At 55.1% G+C, this 27,963-nt stretch overlaps 2 protein-coding genes and 1 long non-coding RNA gene across 3 annotated transcripts in view; 2 read left to right on the forward strand and 1 right to left on the reverse strand.

Annotated features, from left to right (window-relative positions):
• MLC1 (modulator of VRAC current 1) lies at positions 1–22,754 on the forward strand. The gene is made up of 12 exons (XM_040233598.1): positions 1–79; positions 765–1,008; positions 2,287–2,376; positions 3,586–3,639; positions 3,893–3,994; positions 10,216–10,314; positions 10,672–10,743; positions 11,600–11,716; positions 13,071–13,127; positions 13,665–13,787; positions 19,896–20,057; positions 21,467–22,754. The coding sequence occupies exons 2-12, from the start codon at positions 829–831 to the stop codon at positions 21,545–21,547; spliced, it is 1,137 nt and encodes a 378-aa protein (XP_040089532.1). The 5' UTR covers positions 1–79; positions 765–828; the 3' UTR covers positions 21,548–22,754.
• LOC120857814 lies at positions 4,285–27,475 on the reverse strand. The gene is made up of 4 exons (XR_005719743.1): positions 27,372–27,475; positions 17,621–17,623; positions 16,052–16,055; positions 4,285–4,305 (listed from the first exon to the last, which is right to left on the reverse strand). It is a non-coding gene; the product is annotated as an uncharacterized LOC120857814 (long non-coding RNA).
• The window catches only part of TTLL8 (tubulin tyrosine ligase like 8), a 30,396-nt gene continuing 26,737 nt past the window's right edge, over positions 24,305–27,963 (forward strand). Inside the window, exon 1 of the mRNA XM_040233599.1 lies at positions 24,305–24,478. Within this exon, the coding sequence (XP_040089533.1) occupies positions 24,406–24,478 (73 nt within the window). The 5' untranslated portion in view covers positions 24,305–24,405. The remainder of the gene's footprint in view (positions 24,479–27,963) is intronic.

Consider the following 27,963-nt stretch of genomic DNA (forward strand, 5'->3'; position numbering starts at 1 on the left):
GACGCCAAGGCACAGTGAGTCAGTAACAGGAGCCCATCACCCAGAGACCAGTGCTCCCGCCACCAGAATCACCACGGAGGTAAGTGCGTGGACAGCTGGGAACCCCTTGGGTGGGGTACATCTGTGATCTCTTGTCTGGTCACCACCCAGGACCTGGGGTAGCCGGCACATCAAGGGATTCGTGGATGCAGCTGCCAGTGGACAGTGAGATGTTGGTGGGGGGAGCCCCAGTTCAGCAAGGTGCCTAAGTCCCTCCATGAATCTGGACTGGTCAGGGTGGTTTTACTGGGAGAGTGATTCTATTCCCTTGCGAAATTAAGTGCTTGTTTTCTTCTTCAGATTCACAGTACTTCCATACGTATGATATTTCTTTTATTGAAAACAACTTGAAAACAAGTATTTAAAAAACTTTTAAAATACTTTTTAAAACACTTATTTTTGGCTGTGCTGGGTCTTGGTGGCTGCGCGGGCTTTTTCCAGCTGTGGCGCCTGGGGTCTACTCTGTAGCTGCGGTGTGGGCTTCTCATTGCAGTGACTGCCCTTGTTGGGGCGCACAGGCTCCATGGGTGTGGCGCATGGGCATAGCTGCCCCTTGGCGTGTGAGATCGTCCCGGAGCAGGGGCTGACCCACCTCCCGCACTGGCATGTGGGCTCTGTACCAGGGAGCCATCAGGGAAGCCCAAACAAGTGTTTCCTAAAAGTCACTTCTTTGGGAGGTTTTTCAGAGTGATCAAAGTGTAATTTGTAATCTTATCGCAAATAAGGACGGGGCTGCGTGGTGAGTGCTGTGCTGCGGCTGCTCACGCCAGCTTTGGCTCCAGCCGGCCCATGGCCCGTGAGGAGCAGTGCCGGGAGGGCCTGGCCTACGACCGGATGCCCCCGCTGGAGCGCGGGAGGCCAGACGCCATGGGCTACGCCCCGGACACCAAGCCCGGTGACCTTCAGCTGTCGTCGAGGCTCCCCCCCTGCTTCAGCTGCAAGACGTGGGTCTTCTCTGTGCTGATGGGGGTGAGTGCTCCCCGCCAAGGGTCCCCTGCCTGCGTGTGGCTCCCAGGGCCCGGGGCACTGCTGCATCTGAGAGCCTCACGGGTGTGACGTGCTCACTTGCTTGTGTGATTTGGACTCTTTCCCTGGTGGCCACTCTGTGTCCTGGTCGGGTTGGGACAGTCTGGGGCCCACGCTGCCCGTCGGCAGGTCACCTGTTGGGCCAGGGTGGCCTGCACGACCGTCACCTCCTGGGGGCTCTGCCGAGATGGGGAGGAGGGGCTCCGCTCTCAGGACAGGCCTCTGGCAGGGTGAACAGCGGAATGGGGTCCTGAAGCAGGAGGCCAGGGCCATGGGACAGTGAAGACCGAGGGGCCGGAGGGGCAGGGCCAGCAGGGAGCTGGGGGCAGGCCTGGCAGACGTTGCCTGGGGTCCTGGGACGTCCCTTTTCTGACAGCTTGCGAAGGCACTTGGACAATGGAGAGAGCCATTTTGGCCTGAGCGAGCACAGCCACCTGGGCTGGCCGCTGGCACAGCTCTCTGTGAGCAGGACCTTGGGGCTCCGTGTGCCCAGGCCAAGACCCGGGATCCAGGCTGGGCCCGTGCCCCTCCCTGGGCCCAGGCCCGACAGGCTGGCCCTGCAGCACCCCGGGGGTCCTGCCTGCCCTCCCCCACACTGCGACCCTGCCCCACTGAGACTGGAACCCCCCACTACCGGTGTCTCCGAGGAGTCTCCTCCCCCACCCCCCAGCAGCTGGTCAGCCTCCTCTTACCCGCGGGGGCTGGGGCTCTGTGCCCTCGGCCGCAGCGCATGGCCCTGCTGACTGCTCCCCCCTTGGGGTTGTCCCGAGGCCCCCGCTGTCCCCGCACCCTCAGGCCCCCTGCTCCCACCCCACAGTGCATGAGGCCCCCTATCCAGACCCCGGGTCTGAGAGGCCTCTACCTGAGACCTCCACCCCATGGCCTTTCCTGTGGGGTGAATTTCCACCTCCGCCTCCTGGAGCAGGACAGGGTTGTGCGCTGGGCGCCACCCCCAGGCCCACTACACTCATTGAGGTGAAGGCGTCTGGGAAGCAGCACCGCTGCTTCTTGCTTTCAGTTTTGACAGTCTCCCGTCCCCCTAGTGAGTGTTGAGGCCCACAGCCTGAGCCTGGGGACGTGGGCCGCTGTTGTCCTTCAGGAGGGGGTCAGGTCCAGTGGGATCCAGGCATGGGTGCTGTTACGATGTGGACAGAGGGTGGGCTGTCCAGCCACCTGAGCTTCAGGCCCGCTGTTGCCACCTGCACTCGTGCTGTCCCGCAGAGCTGCCTGCTTGTGACCTCAGGGTTTTCTCTCTACCTGGGAAACGTGTTTCCTTTGGAGATGGACTACCTACGCTGCGCTGCAGGCTCGGTGAGTAGCGGTCCTCTGTCAGCACCGAGCTCTTGACTCTGAGACTGACCTGTTGCTGTTGCTCACTTCTCATTCAAAAAAGTCTCTCTATGCTTTGGCTTCTGCTACCTCTGAAATGGATGAATGAAGCAAGCCTGCCTTCCTCCACCAACTCCAGAGTGAGAAGCAGCCCTTCGATTTCTTACAGGTGGCTGCGTGCTGCTCTGGGCCATCCCACGAGCTGGCAGGGAACCCCCTCCATGGTTTGGGGGCTGCACCTGCCCGCCCCAGAGCTTGTGCCTGCTCTGGACTCAGAGTGCTGAGGCCCAGGGGAGAAACAACTGCACGGAGAACCAACCAGTGACCCCCGGCCAGCTCGAGCACAGGATATGTTCCCTGGGGTCTTGGCGGCGGTGGGGGGGGCCTCTCCCATCTGCTCCAGCCCTGTCAGCACTCCCAAGTGTCTGAAAACTCGAGACCGATGTTTCCTTACCCTGTACCCGCGCAGGATGCCCAGCCTCTGCTCTCTTAACGAAAACCTGTTGAAAGAATTCCACTCACCTGCTGCCCTTCTCTCTAGAACCTCCTAGGTGGCCCTTGCTCTTCACCACTGGAGCAGCCCTGTTTGGGGGTCACAGTGACCTCTGACCCAGATGGCTCCAGGGCCACACTGACCTAGACAGATGTCCCAGCAGAATCATCAGGGGTGATGGGGTGGGGGCGGGTCACATGGTCCCACGGGCTCCTCCCCTGGCCTAGCCCTCATCCACCTCCTGCCAGGCTCTGCCCCCGCTGCTCCCTCTGAGGCTGGGGGTCCCGGGGCTGCAGCGACACTGGCGTGGCCCCCGAGGCTCAGGCTGACCCCCAGCCCCTCCCTGCCGCCCAGGCTCCCCTTTTCATTGTCCTCGGCTCTTGGGAGGCCGCAGTGGGAGCCCCCGACAAGGACCCCAAGGGGCCTGAGGTCTCCTGGGTAGTTCTTAGCAAGCCGCGCCTGGTCTCAAGTGATAGGAAACTCCATCTGCTCCAGGCGCATCTGGCTAGGAGTCTTCACCTTCAGGTGTCTTTCCGTCATCAGAACAATTAAAGCTGTTTCCAGAAGAATTATTTCGAAAGACCCAGAACCCTCCAGCTTTGAGCGAGACCCCTGGGCAGAGGGGACATGCCTCGGGCCCTGCAGGTTTTCAGAACACAGAGTGGCCAGCGGGATGCTCACTCACTCTCTCTTTTCAGTGCATCCCCTCAGCCATCGTGAGCTTTGCCGTCTCGAGGAGAAACGTTAGCGCGGTGAGTCCAGCCTTCCGTCTGCATAGCTTGAGGGCGGCACTGGAGGCCCCAAGCTGCAGGGTGTGCTGGGGGGACGGGCCCAGGCCGCCCTTGGGGCACCCCCTTCTTCCTGCCCCCGTGAGGGCAGACGGGCCGAGCTCACAGGCACCCCTGCTGATGCTGAGTGCCTGTCCTCAGGATGGGTGGTCAGTGCCCAGGAGCGAGGCTGAACTTCACACAGAGGTGAAGGAAAGCCCCCCGTCTTGTCTTCCAGATCCCCAGCTTCCAGATACTGTTTGTGTCCACGTTTGCCGTCACCACCACCTGCCTGATCTGGTTCGGCTGTAAGCTTGTCCTGCACCCGTCAGCAGTAGATGTGAGTCCGCAGAGAGCCAAACGGTCTTCCACGGCCGCAGGCGCCGAGGGGTCGGCTCCTGCTGAGTCTGCTCAGCCCCGTGGGCCTGGAGCGGGTGTCGGCGAGCCGTCTGCTAGGCAGTCACACAGGGCTGTGTACCGCAGCTCTCAAGTCTGAGAATCCCGCCCCTGCTTCTGGAGGAAAGGACTGTCCTCCATGCTCTCATTGGTGTCAGTGGACGGATTCACTGATTGTTTGTATCTCTTTCAGGACAGTTCAGTTCAGTTCAGTTCAATTGCTAAATTGTATCCGACTCTTTGCGACCCCATGGACTGCAGCACGCCAGGCCTCCCTGTCCATCACCAACTCCCGGAGCTTACTCAAACTCATGTCCATTGAGTGGGTGATGCCATCCAACCATCTCATCCTCTGCCGTCCCCTTCTCCTCCCGCCTTCGATCTTTCCCAACATCAGGGTCTTTCCCAATGAGTCTTAAACAGGGTCTTAAACATTAGCAGTACATAATAGCGTATTTTGTTAAATGTGTGATGCTGCTGACTAAAGTCCCATTATTACTTTATTTTCTGCTAAGAAAAATGGAAGAGCCTTGTTATTTAAATCACAAGCAAGCAGAGAAGGATCTCTAGGAAACAGGACCTGATTAGACATGCCACTGCTCTGTGTGTAAGAGTGAACGCGTGTCTTTAAGATCAGGAAAAGGGTGCAGAGGCCAGAGACACCCCGGCCAGGCGTCTGGGCGAGAAGGTGACAGACGCTCGGGTCTGACAGGAGCCTGTCTGCTGCCTGTTCTGCAGGAGACGATTCTCTGCTTTCTCGACGTTTGATCATTAACTGCACGTAGCAAGGTTGTTGGGTGTGAAAATCCATGTAAAACAATTATTTATGCCAGAAACAGATATTGTTGAAAATGTTACTGAAATACAGGTATTACTTTATGAAATACAGTATCAGGTTCCTGGGCATAAATGCAGCAGAAGGTCTGGAGACTGTTTGTAAGAAGCCACAAAGCCTCACTGTAATTGCGATGCTTCTTCACTAAGGAAACCCTGTGTGGAGGCGCCGCCAGCCTGTGGCTGCGAGGCAGGCCCAGCGGATCCAGGTGATACCAAGGGCCGGGGCGGAGAGTCCCCTTGAAGTTCAGGTGGGGGTCTCCCCGCCACCGCACAGCTGCCCTGGCACGAGAGGATTTCCAGGCAAAGGCCTGGAATGTTCAGGTCCTTTCGGAAGAGGTACAGACCTCAGAGACACTCACACGGGTGACCAGGCAGCATGCTCCTAGCAGCCCTGTTGATGGTGGCAGAAATCCCAGACCAGCACATAATCCAGCATCCATCACCCAGGACGGTGCCCCCCACACAGAGTAGATGGAGAGACTGAAGATGCATGAAGCTTCCCACACACATTCTCCTCCTACCCGGTGGCCTCCCCCGGGCTGGGCCCCAGTGCCCACTGTTAACCAGACCCATGGGCCCCTGCACCTGCCAGGTCCAGCCAGGCCACGTACAGGATATGGCGCTCAGACACCTGAACACACGGAAGGACCCCAGGACCACGAGGTCGGGACCCACAGTATCCAAACAGGGTCACATACAGTGAAATAGGAAGCCCAAAAGCCCCCCCACGAGGCCCCCAGGGTGAAGGGGCTGCTCCCCTCCGCCTTCTCGCTGCCGAGCAGGAGCTGGACTTGCCCCTCCCCAGGGGGAAGCCACGCGGGGCTCCAGCAGAGCCTCTGCTGCCTCCGGCCCCGCACTCCCCGCCGAGGCTGCTCGCTGTCCTCCCGGGCACTGCCTTCTTAGGGAAGGGCCCAGCCCCATGGCCTCCAACTCTCCCCTCAGCAAACGAGGCCAACGTGGCACATCTCCGTGGGCTCCTTGGATGCCCAGAGGGGCCGCGAACCCACCTGACACGGCAGGGTCCGTCCTCCCTACGGCCGGAGGCTGCCCGGTCACACAGCCTTCCCTGCCCTTGGCATCTCCAGCCACTCCGTCGTCCGATCTGATGACTGTGGTGTGGCTTCCAGTTGCTACAGGTCACCCTCTGATCACTGCCACTTCTGAAGCCCTCTTCCCAGGCGTGTACTCTCCTGGACTTCCTTTCTGTCTGCTGGCTGCTCCCGTCCTCGGCTTGTCCTGAGTTGGGTCTCTCCGTGGTCAGCGGCTCGGGCTGCCCCGCGTGTGTCAGCCCCCCCCCCCCCCCCCCAGGCTGCTTGGCGGCCGAGGCGAAGCCAGGCTTGTCAGTGTGGCTTCATGACTTCAGCTGTCTTCCTTCTTCAAAGTCGACTGCTCTTATTTCAGATATATTAGAGGATAAGTTTGCTGAGCTCCTCAAAAAGTACAGCTGAGATTCTATTGCGATTAGTTGAAGTTTACAGAGTAACCTTGTGAGAGCTGACAGCTTTATCGTGTGACGTCACCCACCAGGGGCACAGACTGTCTCCCCGCTCACAGCATCTGCCCTGTATCAGGGTCGGAATGTTCCTGTATTGGTTAGACAGTCCCTACATAATTCACGGGCGTGTTGCTAGTGCACAGAGAAGCTTCTGATTTTCCTTTTTTCCCTTTATTTTCAAGTGTTAGAGACTCAAAAGAATTTGCATGCACAGTACAGAGCATTCCTGGGTGTCCTTTATCTAGTTGCCCCAGTGACAGCATCTTACGTTGTCAAATCAACTGACAGCATGTGCTAATTTAGCCTTTGTTGAAATTGGAGCCGTTTTTAGAAATGGATTCTCGTAAGTGGACTTTGTGTCCAGACGCTGTGCTGGACCCCCGTCCTCCGAGCTTTCCTGTTGGTTGCGCTGGTTGCTCTGTGCAGGTCTCTGTGTCATCCACACAGAACAGTTTAAGTGCCCTGCTCAGGCGACCCCTCCAGTTCCTTTGTCTTCACAGCTTTGGCCAGGACTTCTGGCACCTTGGGCCTTTCTGTCTTTTTCCCAGTTTTAAACGGGCTGGATCTAAGCTTGCCACGCGGTTTCCTCTTCTTCCTCTCTGGCTGTGCTGCCTGCAGACTGGCTAGTTGCCTTGAGGGCTCGCCCATCATGGGGCGTGGGCTTGGTTGCTCTGCGGCACGTGAGAGTTTAGTTCCCCAACTGGGGAGCGAACCCGCATCCCCTTCCATGGAAGGCAGCCTCTTAGCCACTGGCCCGCTACGGCAGCCCCTCCACTAAGTGTTTTATACATAACTTTCACCAAGTGGAAACCTTGTCTTCAAATCCCGGTTTGCTGTAAGTTTTTCGTTTTAAAAATACAAACATGTGCTGCTTGTTCTTGGACTTACTGAGGCGCTCTGTCCTCATTTAGTTTATTAAATGCACTGATTTTTCTGGTGTTGAAACTTTCCTTCCTGAGATTAGCTTTACCTCATCACAGTGTATTATTTTCAGTGTTTTGATGGGCTGACCAGCCAGTCTGGTGGTTAGGGTTTTCATCAAGTTTCCTGAGTGAAATGGACCTATATTTCCTCTGTCTGGTTTTAGAACCAAGGTTTTCCTGTCTCATAAAATGAACGCAGAAGCTCTTACCTCTTTTTTGCTTTTTGCAACATCTTGACATGATGAGAAGTCACTGCTTCTAGAAGGTCTCATTGAACTCACCTGTAAAGTCATCTCCACGAAGACTGTTGGTGAGGGGACATCTTTCCTTATTAGTATTAAAGTTTTCTGTCTGCCGTGGGGCAGCTCAGTCAGTGCACCGCAGCTGCTGAGCCTGCGTGTTGTAGAGCCTGAGAGCTGCAACAAGAGAAGCCGCCGCCATGAGAAGTCTGAGCACCGCAGCTAGGGAGCCCCCTGTTGACTCCACTAGAGAAAGCCCGCGCGCAGCAGGGAGGGCCCAGCAGAGCAAGAAACAGAAAAGAACCGAACTCGGGCCTGGGCACTAAAAGTGCCAAGTCCTAATCACCGACCGCCAGGGAATTCCTGATGGGTTGGTTTTATCAGTTCAGTCCAGTCGCTCAGTCGTATATGACCCTCCGCGACCCCGTGGACTTCAGCACATCACCTGTCCATCACCAACTCCCAGTTCAGTTCAGTTCAGTTCACTGGCTCAATCGTGTCTGACTCTTTGCGACCCCATGAACTGCAGCACGCCAGGCCTCCCTGTCTATCACCAACTCCCGGAGTTCACCCAAACCCATGTCCATTGAGTCAGTAATGCCATCCAACCATCTCATCCTCTGTCATCCCCTTCTCCTCCTGCCCTCAATCCCTCCCAGCATCAGGGTCTTTTCAAATGAGTCAGCTGTTTGCATCAGGTGGCCGAAATATTGGAGTTTCAGCTTCAGCATCAGTCCTTCCAGTGAATATTCAGGACTGATTTCCTTTAGGATGGACTGGTTGGATCTCCTTGCAGTCCAAGGGACTCTCAAGAGTCTTCTCCAACACCACAGTTCAAAAGCATCCATTCTTTGGTGCTCAGCTTTCTTTATAGTCCAGTTCTCACATCCATCATGATTACTGGAAAAACCACAGCCTTGACTAGACGGACCTTTGTTGGCAAAGTAATGTCTCTGCTTTTTAATATGCTCTCTAGGTTGGTCATAACTTTCCTTCCAAAGAGTAAGCGTCTTTTAATTTCTTGGCTGCAGTCACCATCTGCAGTGATTTTGGAGCCCCCCAAAATAAAGTCTGTCATTGTTTCCACTGTTTCCCCATCTATTTGCCATGAAGTGATGGGACCAGATGCCATGATCTTCATTTTCTGAATGTTGAGTTTTAAGCAAACTTTTTCACTCTCCTCTTTCACTTTCATGAAGTGGCTCTTCAGTTCCTCTTTGCTTTCTGCCATAAGGGTGGTGTCATCTGCGTATCTGAGGTTATTGATATTTCTCCCAGCAATCTTGATTCCAGCTTGTGTTTCATCCAGCTCGGCATTTCGCCTGATGTACTCTGCATAGAAGTTAAATAAGCAGGGTGACAATATACAGCCTTGATGTACTCCTTTTCCTATTTGGAACCAGTCTGTTTTACCATGTCCAGTTCTAACTGTTGCTTCTTGACCTGCATACAGATTTCTCAGGAGGCAGGTCAGGTGGTCTGGTATTCCCATTTCTTGAAGAATGTTCCACAGTTTGTTGTGATCCACACAGTCAAAGGCTTTGGCATAGTCAATAAAGCAAAAATAGATGTTTTTCTGGAACTCTCTTGCTTTTTCTGTGGTCCAACAAATGTTGACAATTCGATCTCTGGTTCCCCTGCCTTTTCTCAATCCAGCTTTAACACCTGGAAGTTCACGGTTCACGTATTGCTGAAGCCTGGCTTGGAGAATTTGGTCATTACTAGCTTGTGAGATGAGTGCAATTGTGCAGTAGTTGGCACATTCTTTGGCATTGCCTTTCTTTGGGATTGGAATGAGAAATGACCTTTTCCAGTCCTGTGGCCACTGCTGAGTTTTCCAAATTTGCTGGCATATTGAGTGTATCACTTTACTGCAAGAGTTATTCCAGGTATCTCTTGACTTCCTACTTTTGCATTCCAGCCCCCTATAATGAAAAGGACATCTTTTGGGGGTGTTAGTGCTGGAAGGTCTTGTAGGTCTTCATATCACCGTTCAACTTGAGCTTCTTCAGCATTGCTGGTCGGGGCATAGACTTGGATCGCTGTGATGTTGAATGGTTTACCTTGGAAATGAACGGAGATCATTCTGTCGTCTTTGAGATTGCACTCAAGTACTGCATTTCGGACTCTTGTTGACTATGAAGACTACTCCATTTCTTCTAAGGGATTCTTGCCCACAGTAGTAGATGTTATGGTTTTATATCACACAGTTAAATTGACTTATTGGGTATTGTGCGAATTTAAGCACAGCCGTGGATTCTTGTAACCGTCAACAGTCAGGATGTGGGTCAGCCTTGTGACCCCCAACAGCCTGGTGTTTTCCACTTGAGGCAGCTACACACAGAACTGCTGTAAACATGGGCAGGCTTTGGTGTAAATGTAAGTTTTCATTCCTTTAGGGTAAATACCCTGGAGGGACCAACTGCCGGGGAAGCTTGAGGTCAGGGTTGGCAGACTACAGCACAAGGTCAGTTCCAGCCTGTGAGCCAACAGTGGTTTAAGAACAAAAATCCACAACCAAGAAGGAAAAGACTTGCCTGGTATCTGACTTTGGACAGGAAATGTTGCCCAACTTCGAAGAGGCCACTAAGCCCCTTCATGGGACTGTCTGTGTTCACTGGATGAAAGCGGAGAAGCCAATTTTATAAACGTGTATGTTTTCCTTGGGCAGATCAACTTCAATCTGATTCTGCTGCTGCTGCTGGAGCTCTTCATGGCGGCCACGGTGATCATCTCTGCACGGTCCAGCGAGGCGCACTGCAAGCAGAAGGTGGGTCCAGCCTGCGGCAAGGCTGCACCACAGCCCAGCTGCAGAGCGAGGGGTCGATGGTCCCGGGGAGGCAAACACAGGCATGCAGACCGTCTCCTCCCTCGTCTGATGCTGACTGAGTACCTTCCCCACCCCGAATAGTGCCGCAGACAGAGCCAAGTCCACCTAAAATATCACCTTGTAAACTAGGACTCCAGCAATCACACATTTCCATGTGCAAAGAGAAAGTCCATGTTTGAGCTTCTGCCCTCAAGCCTGAAGATCCAGGAGCATCGCCCAGAAACTCCCATTTCAGACCATCCCTGGAGCGATGGCCTGGACATGGCCGCCCCTGTAACGGGGTTTGTTTCTTTACAGGGTTCCATCTCTGAGAGCAGCAACGTTCTGTGTGAAGTGACATTTCCTGCTCGGGTCCTGAAATCCTACTCTGTAAGAAAGGCCTTTTCCCCTCTACTTTGCTTCATGGAGTGGTGGGAGTGGGGAGTGCGTAATAAATACAGATTGGGCATGTCCACGACCACAGGTGCCGTGCTGGTCGGCACACCCGTTACTCTCAAAGTGTGTCCACAGATCACATGTTAGTTGTGTTTTAAGCCCTTTCCAAAATCTTTTAGTCCACTTGTTGTATTACTGAAAGGTCTGTTAAAAACCTCCCAGCCTGAGTGCAGATTACGGATCTGTCTCTGTAATTCTGTAGCTTTTCACCATAGAGTTCCAGAGCCTGGTTTTTAGTAGACACGACTTTAGAATCCCTTCCTTCTGCCTGTCCCTCCACCCCCCTCCCCGCCTCTTTTTTTAAACCATTACAAGCCACTCTCCATAGTCACGGCTCCTGCCAGGACAGTGGCGCGTTATCTGCGTGAGCTGCCTCCTGTCCCTGTCTCCCACCGAGTCTTCCCCTCTCCTTCCAGCCCTTTCTTTCCTCATGTCTGGGTGGCCTCTGTGCAGCGTGTAGGGGCTGTGCGGACGGAGCCAGGCCACCCGGAGCACGATTCCTGCCGCCTTTGTATTTACGTATTTCTCTGTGTTTTTCCTATTTTCTGTGCTTTTTCCCACTTTCCTTTGAATTGGTGGAAGCTTCCTCCTTCCTTTTCCCACAGATTTGGGTTGGAATGCGCATTTTCAATATCCCTTTGGAGATAATCCTCCATGTCACTGCATGGGGGGGTGCGCCCTGCTCCTTGGCCCTGAGCTCGCAGGAGCCTCCCCCCACCCACCTCCCGGGGCCCTGGGTAGCCGCCCCCGGCCCAGGTGATGCTGACCTTCGCTGTCTGCCCACCCCCAGGTCATCGAGGTGGTTGCAGGGGTCTCAGCCATCCTCGGGGGGGTCATTGCTCTGAACGTGGACAACGCCGTCTCAGGCCCGCACTTCTCGGCCATGTTCTCCTGGATCTTAGTGGCCGTGAGTACGCCGGGTGGTGCCCGTGGGGTTGGCCAGCTTCTGAGCTCAGCTTTGGGCAGTCAGGCAGGGTTGCGGTGGGAGGGCCGGGGGCACCCGGGCTGTTTGGGACCAAGGAATAAACGAGTCAGGCTGTTAGCTTAGCTGACTCATATTTTTCTGTATTATTTTTCCAGGAAAATACTTGTTTTATCATTTTATACAAGTCTAAATATATAGCATTCACATTGTTTCACATTTTGAAGTGAAATACACACGTATCATTTTACACCGACTGCAGCTGCAGTAAAGGCTCAGTTTGGCCAGTGCTCATTGCTCGGTCACTGTTGTAGACGGGAGCTTCCATCCTTTTATGAGCAAGTCTCAGTTGACTCACATAATTTAATGCTGTTCACCACTGAAACTGGAAAGCACCCTGTGGAGCGCCTGGCCCCCAGCCCGGCCACCCTGCGGCTGAGCTGCGCCGGGGTGCCTGGATCCCAGTCCGCTTGGGCCAGTTAGCAGGGTCCCCCCGTGCCCTGAGTCTGCCTGCGTCTTGTGACGCCCCAGCCGCACAGTCCCCTGCGCCCTGTGCTCCCACACCGGCCGTGTGGCCACTGCCTTCACCTCTGTGGCCACGTGGACGGCTGGCTGGGGTTTGGGCACACCTGGGCTCAGCAGGCTGTGTGGGCGGGGACGGCGAGGGCGCCGGCCCCTGGTGGGGCGGCTGGGTGTCCAGAGGTGGGCCCGGGGGTTGGCGGCCTCGAGGAAGTTCGGCCCCTGAACTTCCCCCTGCCTGGGTCCTGGCTCCTTCAAATGAGTGGAACAGGCCTTGGTTCCTAACCAAGCGGCGGGGACGCTGGCCCAGTAGAGGCGCCCCCGTGGTCGAGGCATGGTGTGCAGTGGCGGTGTCTCCAGGGCCCGAGTCTGACGGCCCGCCCTGCCGATGGCCCAGAGACACCACGGGCGAGGGCCAGCTGGGGGGACCCAGCAGAGAGAAGGCACAGGCGAGGGCCAGCTGAGGGTCCTCGCAGAGAGAAGCACGAAGCTCCGTCCTCACCTGGACCAGGACATGGCGGGCACGACTGCAGCTGGACGCAGACCCTGCCTTGCCCGCAGCGGCTGTTGAGTCCCTGCCACGGCCGGTGCGATGCTGAGTTGGGAGGGAACAGGAGACAGGCGCTCGGTGTCTGGCAGGGCGCCCACCCCCCGGCCGGCCCCCAGCCTCTGTGGCCTCTGGGGCGCAGGGAGCCTCTGCCCTCCAGCCCCAGCGGCCGGCTCTCCGGGCCACCGGGACAGCCTGAGTGAGCGCGGGAGGGCGCGTGTGCGGCCGGACGCGGGCTGTCAGCTCTGAGGCCTTCTCTTTCCCCTCTCTCAGTGCTTCCCCAGTGCCATTGCCAGTCACGTGACGGCGGAGTGTCCCAGCAGGGCTCTGGTAGGTGGCGCCCGGCTGGGCCCAGGGGCCCCCTGAGCGGGGTGGGACGAGCACCAAGGGGCGTCTGCAGGGCCTGCACGAGGGCTGGGCGACTGTCTGTGGAAATAAGCAGCCGCGGCAGGTCTGCCGTGAGGGTCGGGAGAGATTCCCGGGACTCAGCAGAGGCGGAGTCCTGCCCCGGCGTGGATATTGAATGCCGGTGGTTGCCCGGCAAAATCCAGTTTGAATGCCCCGAGGCACGAGCGTCCGAGCTCGGCCGACTCCTGGGGCCACGTGGTTTGTTTGGGGAGGTCAGGGGAGCATGTCAGGGGAGCAGGTTGGAGGGCATGGGGAGGAGGCCATAGACCGTTAAGTGCTGTTTTATGAACAGAGTGAATTGTGCGTCAGTTGAGAAAACAGCACACAGTGCGTTTTGACTCAAGGGGCGCACTGAGCGCGGAGACTCAGCAGACACCCCCTGCCAGCCCAGGCTGTGCGGGGCCCTGATCCGTGCTGGCGGGTGCCGGCCTCCCCTGCACCCGCCCCACTTCCCGCCAGGTGGAGGTGCTGATCGCCGTCTGCAGCGTGGCGGCCCCGCTGCTCTTCACGGCCTCTGGGTACCTGTCCTTCAGCATCATGAGAATCATGGATGTTTTCAAAGACTACCCGCCAGCCTTCAAGGTCTGTGTGCTTCTGTTTTACTTAAACCCGTCGAGACGCGGCGCCGCTGCGCTGCTGCCCGGGTCGGGAGCGCCGCCTTCACAGGCGTGTCTCCTTTTCTCAGCCCTTTCTACAGGCCTGTTTTAGGGTTGCACTCACCCAGTCTCGTGAGAGACCCCACTGGTTCCTGGGTAAGCTGGCGGGAGCGAGAACCTCCTCTTTAAGGAGATTCTTGGGGGTCCAGTGCCCCCCCCGCAGGCTCAGGCATCAGGCAAGGTTAGGCTCAGGTGCCCTGGATGATCCCATTAAGACAGCGTTACGAGAAATTTCAAACAGACCAGAAGAGTTGAAAGGTTAATGCAGTCAACACTGAGGTTCTCTGGTGGTTTGCGTCCGTGTGTGTGTGTGTGTGTGTGTGTGTGTGTGTGTGTGCTGATGGGTGGGCAGAGCACACACAGGCATTGTTTTCTGGAAGCGTCTGAAAGGGAGCGGCAGATGCTTGAGGTGGCCCTTGGCCTTCGATCCTCTGCACATCAGCAGTGAGGCCAGTCCCTGCGCAGCTGAGGTGGCTGGTGTGCCAGCTGACAGCACAGAATCCCCTCGGACTGTCCCGAGAAGCCGCTCTGAGGGCAGCGGTCCTCGGAGCAGTGAGGCTCACCCTTGCCCTCTGGTGTCTTCAGGTCTGGGCAGACCCCGCTCCCCGCCAGGCGCTGGCCTTTTGGAGTGCAGGCCTGTTGCCTGGGGGACGGCCCCCGTGGGTCTGTGTGCTGCCGCGTCGGCAGCAGTGAGTCCAGGAGCGCGGGCGCTGCCGTGCCGGCCCGTTGGCAGTGGCTGCCGGCAGGCTTCCTGGGAGCTGCAGCCCCATGAAGGAAGGAAGTCCCAGCACCGGTGCCTGTGGGTCAGCGCTGCAGCAGCACGCTGCCTGGGCCACAGATGGGGCGGGGGTGTGCCCCTGTGTCTGCCCAAGAATCCGCCCCCCCACCCCCGGGGGACGTGCACTGGCCGCTGTCCACAGCGCGCTGCGTCCCTGTTCTCTGGGCTCCCAGACTCCAGCCCGTCAGCCTCTCCCAGCAGGTGCTCGGGATGGCCCGGCTCACCTGGTCCAGCCCCGTCCCAGTGCGCCCTCGCCCTGGGAGGGGAGCCATGTACCCTTTCCTGCAGGGGTATCATCACTCCTGAGCCCGGTCAGTGGACAGAGCTGAGACACGTGTGCACTCACAGATCCCGAATGCATATTGGTATCTCCAGTTCAAAATTGTACATGCTAGGGTTCCCCCAGCCTCTGCTATTTTATATTTGCCTTATTTTTCTCTTAGTCCAGAGACCTTGTTTCCTGGTAGCACTGACTGTGGTTCAGTTCAGTTCAGTTCAGTCGCTCAGTCGTGTCCGACTCTGCGACCCCATGAATCGCAGCACGCCAGGCCTCCCTGTCCATCACCAACTCCTGGAGTTCACTCAGACTCACGTCCATCGAGTCAGTGATGCCATCCAGCCATCTCATCCTCGGTCGTCCCCTTCTCCTCCTGCCCCCAATCCCTCCCAGCATCAGAGTCTTTTCCAATGAGACAACTTTTCGCATGAGGTGGCCAAAGTACTGGAGTTTCAGCTTTAGCATCATTCCTTCCAAAGAAATCCCAGGGTTGATCTCCTTCAGAATGGACTGGTTGGATCTCCTTGCAGTCCAAGGGACTCTCAAGAGTCTTCTCCAACACCACAGTTCAAAAGCATCAATTCTTCGGCACTCAGCCTTCTTCACAGTCCAACTCTCACATCCATACATGACCACAGGAAAAACCATAGCCTTGACTAGACGGACCTTAGTTGGCAAAGTAATGTCCCTGCTTTTGAATATACTATCTAGGTTGGTCATAACTTTTCTTCCAAGGAGTAAGCGTCTTTTAATTTCATGGCTGCAGTCAGCATCTGCAGTGATTTTGGAGCCCCAAAAAATAAAGCCTGACACTGTTTCCACTGTTTCTCCATCTATTTCCCATGAACTGATGGGACCGGATGCCATGATCTATGTTTTCTGAATGTTGAGCTTTAAGCCAATTTTTTCACTCTCCTCTTTCACTTTCATCAAGAGGCTTTTTAGCTCCTCTTCACTTTCTGCCATAAGGGTGGTGTCATCTGCATATCTGAGGTTATTGATATTTCTCCCGGCAATCTTGATTCCAGCTTGTGTTTCTTCCAGCCCAGCGTTTCTCATGATGTACTCTGCATAGAAGTTAAATAAGCAGGGTGACAATATACAGCCTTGACGTACTCCTTTTCCTATTTGGAACCAGTCTGTTTTACCATGTCCAGTTCTAATTGTTGCTTCCTGACCTGCATACAGATTTCTCAAGAGGCAGGTTAGGTGGTCTGGTATTCCCATCTCTTGAAGAATTTTCCACAGTTTGTTGTGATCCACACAGTCAAAGGCTTTGGCATAGTCAATAAAGCAGAAATAGATGTTTTTCTGGAACTCTCTTGCTTTTTCCATGATCCAGCGGATGTTGGCAATTTGATCTCTGGTTCCTCTGCCTTTTGTAAAACCAGCTTGAACATCAGGGAGTTCACGGTTCACGTATTGCTGAAGCCTGGCTTGGAGAATTTTGAGCATTACTAGCGTGTGAGATGAGTGCAATTGTGCGGTACTTTGAGCATTCTTTTGCATTGCCTTTCTTTGGGATTGGAATGAAAACGGACCTTTTCCAGTCCTGTGGCCACTGTTGAGTTTTCCAAATTTGCTGGCATATTGAGTGCAGCACTTTCACAGCATCATCTTTCAGGATTTGAAACAGCTCAACTGGAATTCCATCACCTCCACTAGCTTTGTTCGTAGTGATGCTTTCTAAGGCCCACTTGACTTCACGTTCCAAGATGTCTGGCTCTAGATTAGTGATCACATCATCATGATTATCTGGGTCTTGATCTTTTTTGTACAGTTCTTCCGTGTATTCTTGCCACCTCTTCTTAATATCCTCTGCTTCTGTTAGATCCATACCATTTCTGTCCTTTATCGAGCCCATCTTTGCATGAAATGTTCCCTTGGTATCTCTAATTTTCTTGAAGAGATCTCTAGTCTTTCCCATTCTGTTCTTTTCCTCTATTTCTTTGCATTGATCACTGAAGAAGGCTTTCTTATCTCTTCTTGCTGTTCTTTGGAACTCTGCATTCAGATGCTTGTATCTTTCCTTTTCTCCTTTGCTTTTCGCCTCTCTTCTTTTCACAGCTATTTGTAAGGCCTCCCCAGACAGCCATTTTGCTTTTTTGCATTTCTTTTCCATGGGGATGGTCTTGATCTCTGTCTCCTGTACAATGTCACAAACCTCATTCCATAGTTCATCAGGCTAGACCATTTAGGTATGACCTAAATCAAATCCCTTATGATTATACAGTGGAAGTGAGAAATAGATTTAAGGGCCTAGATCTGATAGATAGAGTGCCTGATGAACTATGGAATGAGGTGCGTGACATTGTACAGGAGACAGGGATCAAGACCATCCCCATGGAAAAGAAATGCCAAAAGCAAAATGGCTGTCTGAGGAGGCCTTACAAATAGCTGTGAAAAGAAGACAGGCGAAAAGCAAAGGAGAAAAGGAAAGATATAAGCATCTGAATGCAGAGTTCCAAAGAATAGCAAGAAGAGATAAGAAAGCCTTCTTCAGTGATCAATGCAAAGAAATAGAGGAAAAGAACAGAATGGGAAAGACTAGAGATCTCTTCAAGAAAATTAGAGATACCAAGGGAACATTTCACGCGAAGATGGGCTTGATAAAGGACAGAAATGGTATGGACCTAACAGAAGCAGAAGAGATTAAGAAGAGGTGGCTGTGGTTACTGCCCCCTTTATCTGACCACACACACACATGCTCAGAGTGACGGCCGTTCCCGCCAGCCTCGCCTGCTGGGTGAGCTGACAGCCCCTCCACTCACTCATTCTGGGAGGGAATCCTCTCTGGGTGGCCCTGCTGCACAGCTAAGTTTAATGGTTTCTGTTTGTATTCAGTTTGGGGCTTTGGTGCTTTTTTCCCTCTTGTTAGGACTTTTGAATATATAAAACTTTTACATGGTTCAAAAGTCAAAATCAACCCGAAGGCAAACTGAGAGGGGCTGTGGTCCCGTCCACGGCCTCCCACTGCTCCCACAGGCAACCGTGTGTGTCTTTCGTTTCCTTCCTTCCTAGGGAACAGGCCGCTCTAATCATACCTCTGTACCTTGCCTTTCTTTTTTTAAACTTAATTTATCCTGATGCTTCCTCATCACCCAGAGGACAGATGCATTTATAGTTTAGTTGGATGTTGACAAATCCCCTGGGAGGCTTCTGTTTTCCCTCCACTAGCGGTATGAGAGCACCTGTGCCCCATAGGCCAGGAGGGGTGTCCCCCGGGGCCTGTGACACGGCTGAGAGCTGGAGCCTCGGGGGGGGGGGGGCCAAAGCACGTGTCTGAACGCGCGGGTCGGTGAGGCCCTTTCCTCTGTCCTGGGCTTTGCCTTTCCCCTACAAGCTATACCTGTGTCTCTCGCCCGTTTCCAGCGGGCTTTGATAACGCCGTCAACACAGGAAGCCCAGCCCTCAGTCAGACACGGAAGATGCAAACCGCGGCCTCAGCTGGGCAGCTGCTCCATTCTGCTTGCTGGTCTGTCTCGTGTGGAAGTTCTGTTGGTGTTTTACACAGTTAAATTTGTCCATGTTTTCCTTCGTTGCTTCTGTATTTTGAGTCACAATTAGGAAGGCTCACACTCGTGTTTCTGCTGGACTTTAGCCTGGAGCTTGGCGCGAGGAGTGGGCCCGGTCGGACTTTACTCGACTGGCTCATCCGTGAATAAAAGGTTCAGCTCCTCTTATTAGAAAGCCCCTCTTTTTCTCAGTCATCTGAGACTCTGAGCTTCTGTCCGTCTGGGTCTCTTTCTGCCCTGACTGTCCTCTCGCAGCCAATCAATCTGTGCCGCTCTGCCCACCCCAGAGGTTGGCACCAGGGTGTCACCACCTGGCTGGCTTGATGCTGACTGCCCTGCGTTTCAGGGCTTCCTTGCTTCTGTCATTGTTTGTTCTTTTATATGAATTTTATCTTTTAGATTTTTAAGAAACACTTATTCATTTTGAGCTGCGTTGGGTCCCGGTTGCAGCATGTGGGGCCCTTCCGTGCAGCCCGCGCGTCTCTCTCGTTGGGGCACGCGGGCTCTCAAGTGCAGACTCGGTGATTGTGGCACTGGGGCTGAGTTGCCCCGCGGCAGGTGGGATCTTAGTTCCCCAGGCAGGGATCAATCCAATGACCTCTGCCTTGGGAGGTAGATTCTTAACCTCTGGGCTACCAGAAAGTTCCTATGTGCATTTTAGAGTCACCCTGCCTGACTCGAGAAAATATAGTGTTGCGTTTTTAAAAAAGCTGGACTCACCCTTAGTGTGCAGGTTAACTTGAGAGATGGTGAGTGTTTTTTCTTTGTCTTAATGTTTGGTTGCTTTGCGTTTCTGAGGCTGGAAGGTCACCCTGCAGTGTGAGGAGGGAGCCAGTGGTCTGTGGGTGTCTCTACAGACCCTAGGCCTCCCGATGTGTGGGTGGCAGCCCCTTCCCCAAGGCATGCCACGCCCTGCTCCTGTGGTACCAGGCGGACGCCTCCTCCCAGTAAGTCCAGGCCCCCCAGCTTCTGCTGGAGCTGGCCTGCCGGTCTTTCTTTAGAGCCCATGTCCCTGTTTTCCTCCAGCTCTGGGCTTCCACTGGCGTCTCACACAGAGCTCGCCTTTGCCTCACTAGGCACTCTCCGGGAGGCCACAGATGGTTTCAGCAGCTCCTCTCTGGACCTGCTGGGGGGCCTGGAAGACGAGCCGGGCAGCACCGTCGGGGGCCCAGCTGCCTGTGTGTCATGTTTGTGCAGGTCTTCCATTAAGAAGGACGACAGAGCTCAGACCAGAACTGAGCTCCTCAGCTCTGGCTCACTGAGACTGTGATCACTGCCCCGGCTGGTAGGGCCCCCAGGAATGGGAAGCTGGAACCACTCCAGCCCAGGGCTCGGGGTCTCTGCTCTGGGAGCCTCCCGGCCGAGGGGCCGCGCAGTGGGTGGGGGTGGCTGGGAGGCGGGGTGTGCGGCCTGCCGTCCCACCCCGCCCTCCGTCCCCATCTCCCGCTCACCTCTTGCCCCCAGCAATCCTACGACGCGCTGCTGCTGCTGCTGATGCTGGAGCTGCTGCTGCAGGCGGGCCTCAACACAGCCACCGTCATCCAGTGTGTGCGCTTCAAGGTGGGCGCCTCCTGGGACGCCACGGGCACACCGCCCAGCCCGCAGGAGCGCCCGGCAGCTGGGGATGTGAGTGGCCTCTGAGCCCATCTGGAGGGGAGGGGAAGGGGGGGCCTGCCCTCCTGGGACCCTGGGCAAAGCGACGCCACCCAGGCTGACTTCTTTCAAGACCTGTTGGGTCACTTTCTCTTTAAAACAAAGAAAAATCTTGAAAAGGTGCAATACGTTTATACACTTTTTAAGCTAGCCAGGCAAACACAAATCTATTGCTGAAAAGATATTATGGACTGAATGCTTCCAGTTTTACTCTTATAAATGAGCTGAGAACTTGGCAGACATCTTCTGGATCACAGGGCTCTCCCTTCAGCAGCCCGGCCAGGAAGGGGAGCCCGCCCCGCCCACTGCAGATGTTTGTCCAGGGCCAGAGGCGGCGGCTCTGGGGACTCACAGCAGCCCTTCCACGAGGCTCATGGCCGCTGCACTCTGCCCGGGCCCCGCCCCTTGCAAGTGGACGCTCCTCCCTGGGTACTGTCTGCTGCGGCTTTTGCTGGGCACACCCGCCCGCTGTCCCCCGGCTGGCATCATGCTCTGGGCACCTGGGGAGGCCTCTCTGGGTGGACTGGACACGCCTCCTGCCCAGCTGCTACCTGGGCCCACCCAGCTTACTTACTGGCTGTGCAGCACATTCCAGCAGGGACCAGGGCCCTTCCGGAAAAACTGGGTTTAAGTGTAAAAAGAGGTCAGAAACACAGGCCCATGGGTTTCTCTTGGGGACGCCGCAGGTCGAGTGGGGGCTGCCCTGCACTCCGCACAGTGCCTCCTGGACGTGCCCAGCGCCGCCAGCCCCCCACCTTCATCCCCTGGGTACTCCTCAGGTGGTGACGTTTGGTTGCCCTTTGCACGTGGCTGCGGTCAGTCTCTCACAGGCACGTCTGTGTCCCCGGGCCCCACGTGAGGTTCACCTGCTTCCATATCAGGACGTCAAGGTGCAGCGTCAAGCCAGTGGGTCCTCTTGGCTGGTTTCAGAGCTGCCGGTTCTGGGGCTCAGGAGGGCCGATCTGGGCAGCGGTCCGCCCTGTTTGGTGACCACTGGCTGCTTCAGACGCCCTCCCTCCCAGGGATCGCGGCCCTGGAGCTGCCTTCACAGCCTCCAGGGCCAAGTCCAGCCTCGTGGTTGGGGGGCATCTGCCTCCTCCCCCAGGAAGAGCTGGCGGGACTTACGCTGCGCCCTGGAAAGCATCAGTGCCCGTCTGCAGCACTTACTGAGCACCTACTGTGCGCCGAGGCTGCTCTGCCGGGTGCAGGGTGTGGGCGCGCAGGGAGAGGCCTCACGAGGCAGCTGTGGGTGCCAGCCCAGCCCCTGCGGAGGACAGGGTGGGGCACATCTGGGAGAGTGGAGGGGCCGGCGAGGGGCTCGGCCTCCCCTGCTTCCTGCACGGGGCTGGGCGGCCCCGGACAAACACGCTGTCCCATCTCAGTTGCAGGTGGCCAGAAGCCCCCTGAAGGAGTTCGACAAGGAGAAAGCGTGGAGAGCCGTCGTGGTGCAGATGGCCCAGTGACGGCGCAGGGGCCGCCGAGGCAGGGCAGCCTGACGCCAGCTGCCTCTGAGCTGCAGCCCCGCCTGCCCCTCCCCTTTCTGCGGGCGCCGGGTTCAAGGTTGAGTTCTCTCATTTCTGTGGTTTAATTTTGAAATAGGCAAATGTTGACTGCTTTGTGCTTACTGAGGGGGGATCAGTTCACTGCTGCCGAGGTGGCCTGGCCATAGGAGCCGTGGCATGGGACCCCTGGTGAGGAAGGGCCGGGCCGGAGCCGAACCCTGCCAGTGCTGACCCCTGGGCAGCCCCCGGGCTCCAGGCTGCAGGTGTGCTCGACGCGCTGGGCCTGGCCTCCCTGCCCTGCTTTGCTTTGCACCTGCTGTGTGCCCCGCCCTGCGTGGACCTTACCCATCTCCGGCGCCTCCTATCCTCCAGGCGAGGGGGCAGCCTGCCAAGCCTCGAATCCCCCCCAAGGGGGCAGAGCTGCTTCCTGCCTGCCCGCAGAGCCCACGGGGCTGCACCCTCAGAGCTACAGGCGCGGGCAGCCCCCACTCGACCTGCGGTGTCCCCATGAGAAGCCCACGGGCCTGTGTTTCTGACCTCTTTTTACACTTAAACCCAGTTCTTCCGGAAGGGCCCTGGTCCCTGCTGGGCTGTCCTGCACAGCCAGCAGAGACCCAGCTCGGTGCTGGTCAGCATGTTCTTGTCCTGAAGCCTCTGTCAACAACACAGAAGCCCACCCTGACCACTGTGGTAGCTCAGTGTTCTCCGGATGGGCCGCTGTCCACGGCTCTGAAAATGGACGGGCCGCATCTCCGTGCCTTGATGGCCTCGTGTCCCAGGCAGGCCGGGCAGACACAGGCCTTGGTCAAGTCCCCAGACAAGCACGGGAGCATTGAGGGGCTGCCTGCACACAAGCAGACCCCACCCACATGCAGCCCATGGGGGCCACCTCCCCTCCCCAGCTCCTCAGGCTGGTGAAGGCCACAGGGATAGCACAGGTGACACGGATGTCTCTAGGGGCCAGAAAGCTGGAGGCTGAGAGCTGGCGTGAGCACCTGGGGGCTGGACACAGGCACTTCTCACTTGAGAGAGAGCCCGGAACGTTCGCACGAGTGGGGTTTAAAGCTGCGTACTCCTGTCTCTGTCAGGGTGCGCTTTTGTGTGATATAATGTAGTACTGCCTGAGCAATAAACGCTAACACGTCGTCGTGGCCAGTGGCCTGCTTCACTTTGGGTTGCCCCGCGTCTCTGTGCCCAGGTTCTGAAACGACTGAGGTGAAGCGTGGGGAGAGGGGCGCTTTTAATTCATGACTTGCCGTAGCCCTGAGCCAGTCTGCAGGTGGGATGGCTGGAGACTGGAAAGGCACTGGCGCCTCCCCCCGGGAGCCCCCTCCCCCACAGAATGGGCACCAAGCCTCGCTTTTGGGTTATCTTGGGAATTTAAGTGCAAAATAAAGATGTTTAAACCAAATAAAGATGACATCTAGATTTTGGAACGTTACCAGGAGGAAGGCACTGTTGGGGTAGGTGGATCTTTCCTATTCACCCCTCCCTCTACAAAGATGCTGGACCAGAGAGGCTGGACATCTGGATGGCCGGGATGCTGGCTGGTGCTCGGAACTCCCGGGGCGGCACCTCAGGCCCCACGAGTGACCCAGCGAAGATGGCACAGCTCCTGGAGGGCTGGGGTCGTCTTCCGGAGAAACACTGGGTGTTAAGCGGGGCGGAGCCTGACCTGGATGGTCGGCTTATCCTGCAAGGGCGGGGTCCCAGGTGTGTGACCTTCGGGTCTTTATGACTTGGGGGCACTCTGACTGCCAAGGCGGGTCTGTGTGACCCCGACACCGCGCGAGGCGGGATTGCGTGACCCCGGGCTGGGCGCGTGCGACTCGTGGGCCCTCCCCGCGGACACCATGCTCCGTGCCCCGCGTCCCGGTCCCCACGCCGGCCGCGGCCGCGTCTCAGACTGCAGCCCCCGCCCGGAGCGCCGCTTAGGTGCCCTCAACCGTGGCCTGTGGGATCCCACGCCCCCGACGCCCACCGCTCGCCGCCGCGCTCGAGGCCACGCCCGGAGTCGCCCCCGCCGCACCCCGCCGCCCCGGCGTCCGCGAAGCCCCACGCCCCGCGCCGGCAGCGGCGCCCCACCTGCGCGGCTCCGCCGCTGGCGCCCCCGGGCTGCACAATGCGCCGCGCCGCTGGGGTCCGTCGCCCGGGGCAACTGCAGGACGCGAGACAGCGCGACGGGGGGCGGGGCCACGCAGACCGGCCCGGGTGAGCAGTGAGCCCGCCTCCCTCCGAACCCTAGGCCTGGGCCCGCCGTCTGCCCCACCCCGCCCCCGCCCCCGCCCCCGCCCCCGGGATTCCAGACCACTCCCGTGGAGCCCCAGACTTGCCCTTCCTTCAGAACTCCAGGCCCGCCCAGCCCTCCACCTCTGAACCCCGCCCTCGGGGGCCCGGACCTGCGTCTCCCCAACCCAATCCTGTCCCCCAACCCCCAGACTCCCCCCAACACCAGACTCCGCAACCCCAGACTTCCCCCTCCACCGCAGCCCTGCCCTTCAACCCCAGACACCCCGCCAGACTCCCCCTCCATCCCAGCCCTGCCCACGAAACCCAGACCCCCCCAACCCCAGGACCCCCCAACCCCAGAGCCCCCCAATCCCAGACTTCTCCCTCCACCTCAGCCCTGTTCCCTGCCCACCCAACCCCAGAATCCCTCCTCCACCCCAGACTCCCCGGCCTGCTCACACCTCCCCTTCCTGCCCCCCCTCCCCCAGTCTACGCTCCCTCCTTCCATCCTGCGCTTCTACCCCTTTGCAGGGGCCCAGGTGGTGGAAGGGAGCAAGGACGAGGTGCCAGAAGTCAAAGTTGAAGCAGGGATGGAGGCAGGTGAACCGAACAGGCTGCCATCCGAGCCCGCGTCGTTGGAAGGGGAGCGAAGAGCAGAATCTAGTCAGTATTGTCCTGCGCCCCTCGCCCTGGGTTTCCTGAAAGTGACTGTCAAGTTCAGGCTCTAGATGCCTCCAACTTGTTCTGTTGATCTATCTGCCTATCCTAACGTCAAACCACCTGCTTTAATTCCAGTAACTTCATAAGTCACTATTTCTCTTTTTTTTTTCTTCAAGATGTGTTCAGGGTTTCTTGGACTTTTGCATTTTTAGAATCAATTGTTAATTTACCCCTCCCCCAACACACACACACACACACACACACACACACACAGGAGTCCTGCTGTGTGCTTCCACTGAATATATAGATTAGATGGGAAGAGAATTAATATCTTAATATTCAGTGTCCTGATCACGAACATCAACTCTTTCAATCCTGTCGGCAGGTTCCCACTTTTAGTTACAAATATGTGCCACCTCTTGGTTAGAATCTCTCCCAGATAGTCCATGCTTAACACTACTGTGGATGGCATTTTTGAGTTCCATTTTCTAATTGTCTCTCAGTTCAGTTCAGTCGCTCAGTCGTGTCTGACTCTTTGCAACCCCATGAACCACAGCACGCCAGGCCTCCCTGTCCATCACCAACTCCCGGAGTTCACTCAGGCTCACGTCCATCGAGTCAGTGATGCCATCCAGCCATCTCATCCTCTGTCGTCCCCTTCTCCTCCTGCCCCCAATCCCTCCCAGCATCAGAGTCTTTTCCAATGAGCCAACTCTTCGCATGAGGTGGCCAAAGTATTGGAGTTTCAGCTTTACCATTAGTCTTTCCAAAGAACACCCAGGACTGATCTCCTTTACAATGGACCGGTTGGATCTCCTTGCAGTCTAAGGGACTCTCAAGAGTCTTCTCCAATACCACGGTTCAAAAGCATCAATTCTTCGGCGCTCAGCCTTCTTCACAGTCCAACTCTCACATCCATACATGACTACTGGAAAAACCATAGCCTTGACTAGACGGACGTTTGTTGGCAAAGTAATGTCTCTGCTTTTGAATATACTGTCTAGGTTGGTCATAACTTTTCTTCCAAGGAGTAAGCGTCTTTTAATTTCATGGCTGCAATCACCATCTGCAGTGATTTTGGAGCCCCCCAAAATAAAGTCTGACACTGTTTCCACTGTTTCCCCATCTATTTCCCATGAAGTGATGGTTATACAAATACGGTTGAGTTCATTTTCCTGCCTTGGTGGTTGGTGACCTTAGTAAGTATACTTACTAATTCTAACAATTAAATGTGTTATATACACAGTCATCACCTGCAGATCTTTTCAGTCTTTATGCCTCTTGTTTCCTTTTCTTGCACTATTGCACGGGCTAGCGCTTTGAGTGTGATGTTGAGTAGATGGGATATAGTGGACACCTTTCTTCGTTTCTGAACTCCAGAGGAAAGTGTTCAGTGTTTCACCATGAAGTATGATGTTGCTATAAGTTTTTTTAAAAACAAACGAAAAGCCAGGATTTACTTTTCCATATTTCTTTAGCTGTCAGATTTTCTTTGGCAAATTTATTCAAAATACTAATTTTCATTTTAGAACTGAATTTATATTTCTATAACAGAAGTCCTAAGTGGATCCAGGTTCACCAGGATACCTTCCTGTAAGCCCCATTGGTTAATATTTTCCCTTTAAAGTGTACAAGTAGTATGTTCTAAGTTGTCATTCACAAAAATTATGAATTAAACACCCATAAATTCTTGCTGCTATAAGTTTGAAAGGAAGTTCCCTTGTATTCCTGGTTTACTGAGAGTTTTAAAATGAACAGTTGTTACATTTAATCATGTTTTCTTCTGCATATTTTTATTTACTGTATCAATGGATTATGTTATGGATTTTCAAATATTAGCAACCTTTGTATTCTTAGAACTCTAATCATAATTTTGTTTGTATCCTAATGCTTTGGTGGGCCATATTTTCATTACCGTACAGTCCTCATCATTTCCACTTGATTTCTCCTTTGAACCATGCTTTATTTTTAAGGTGTGCTGCTTATTTTGGGGGGCTCCATAATCACTGCAGATGGTGACTGCAGCCATGAAATTAAAAGACGCTTACTCCTTGGAAGAAAAGCTATGACCAACATAGACAGCATATTAAAAAGCAGAAACATTACTTTGCCGACAAAGGTCCATCTAGTCAAAGCTATGGTTTTTCCAGTGGTCATGTATGGATGTGAGAGTTGGACTATAAAGAAAGCTGAGCACTGAAGAATTGATGCTTTCGAACTGCGGTGTTGGAAAAGACTCTTAAGAATTCCTTGGACTGCAAGGAGATCCAACCAGTTCATCCGAAAGGAAATTAGTCCTGAATATTCACTGGATGGACTGACGCTGAAGCTGAAACTTCAATACTTTGGCCACCTCATGCGAAGAGCCGACTCATTGGAAGAGACCCTGATGCTGGGAAAGATTGGGGGCAGGAGGAGAAGGGGATGACAGAGGATGAGATGGCTGGATGGCATCACCGACTCAATGGACATGAGTTTGAGTCAACTGTGGGAGGTGGAGATGGACAGGGAGGCCTGGCGTGCTGCGATTCATGGGGTCGCAACGAGTCGGACCTGACTGAGTGACTGAACTGAACTGAATTTTTGAACATTTAAAAAAGTTTCTAGTTACCATTTTGTTATTAAGTTCTAGCTTCCTTCAGTGGTAAAGAATTTACTCTGTATCATTTTGATCCACTGAAGTCTGCAGAGGCCCTGTGGCCCAGGATGTGATCTGTGTTGGAAGAGGTGTGTGAAGAGACAACGTGTCCTCAGCCATGGATTTCATTTCTGGGTGTCATTTAGGGCTGATTGATTCAAATCTGCTGTATTTTAATGATTCTTTGTTTATGCTTTCCTTTTCTGAGCGTGTGCTAAGTCACTTCAGTCCTGTCTGACTCTTTGCATCTCTATGGACTGGCTCACCAGGCTCCTCTGTCCACGCAATCCTCCAGGCAAGAATGCTGGCCTGGGTTGCCACGCCTTCTTCCAGCAGATCCTCCTGACCCAGGGCTCGAACTCCTGTCTCACGTCTCCTGCATTCAGTTCAGTTCAGTTCAGTCGCTCAGTCGTGTCTGACTCTTTGCGACCCCATGAATCGCAGCACGCCAGGCCTCCCTGTCCATCACCATCTCCCGGAGTTCACACAGACTCACGTCCATCAAGTCAGTGATGCCATCCAGCCATCTCATCCTCTGTCGTCCCCTTCTTCTCCTGCCCCCAATCCCTCCCAGCATCAGAGTCTTTTCCAATGAGTCAACTCTTCGCATGAGGTGGCCAAAGTACTGGAGCTTCAGCTTTAGCATCATTCCTTCCAAAGAAATCCCAGGGCTGATCTCCTTCAGAATGGACTGGTTGGATCCCCTTGCAGTCCAAGGGACTCTCAAGAGTCTTCTCCAACACCACTGTTCAAAAGCATCAGTTCTTCGGTACTCAGCCTTCTTCACAGTCCAACTCTCACATCCATACATGACTACTGGAAAAACCATAGCCTTGACTAGATGGACCTT

This window comes from Oryx dammah, unplaced genomic scaffold (assembly GCF_014754425.2).
Source record: "Oryx dammah isolate SB20612 unplaced genomic scaffold, SCBI_Odam_1.1 HiC_scaffold_29, whole genome shotgun sequence".
NCBI classification, from domain to species: domain Eukaryota; kingdom Metazoa; phylum Chordata; class Mammalia; order Artiodactyla; family Bovidae; genus Oryx; species Oryx dammah.

Bases quoted from the DNA above. Each gene is read 5' to 3' on its own strand.
- MLC1 (XM_040233598.1), top strand. From the start codon at position 829: ATGGCCCGTGAGGAGCAGTGCCGGGAGGGCCTGGCCTACGACCGGATG. The intron at 10,315-10,671 runs GTGGGTCCAGCC...GTTTCTTTACAG, and splicing joins AGGCGCACTGCAAGCAGAAG to GGTTCCATCTCTGAGAGCAG. The intron at 13,128-13,664 runs GTAGGTGGCGCC...ACTTCCCGCCAG, and splicing joins AGTGTCCCAGCAGGGCTCTG to GTGGAGGTGCTGATCGCCGT.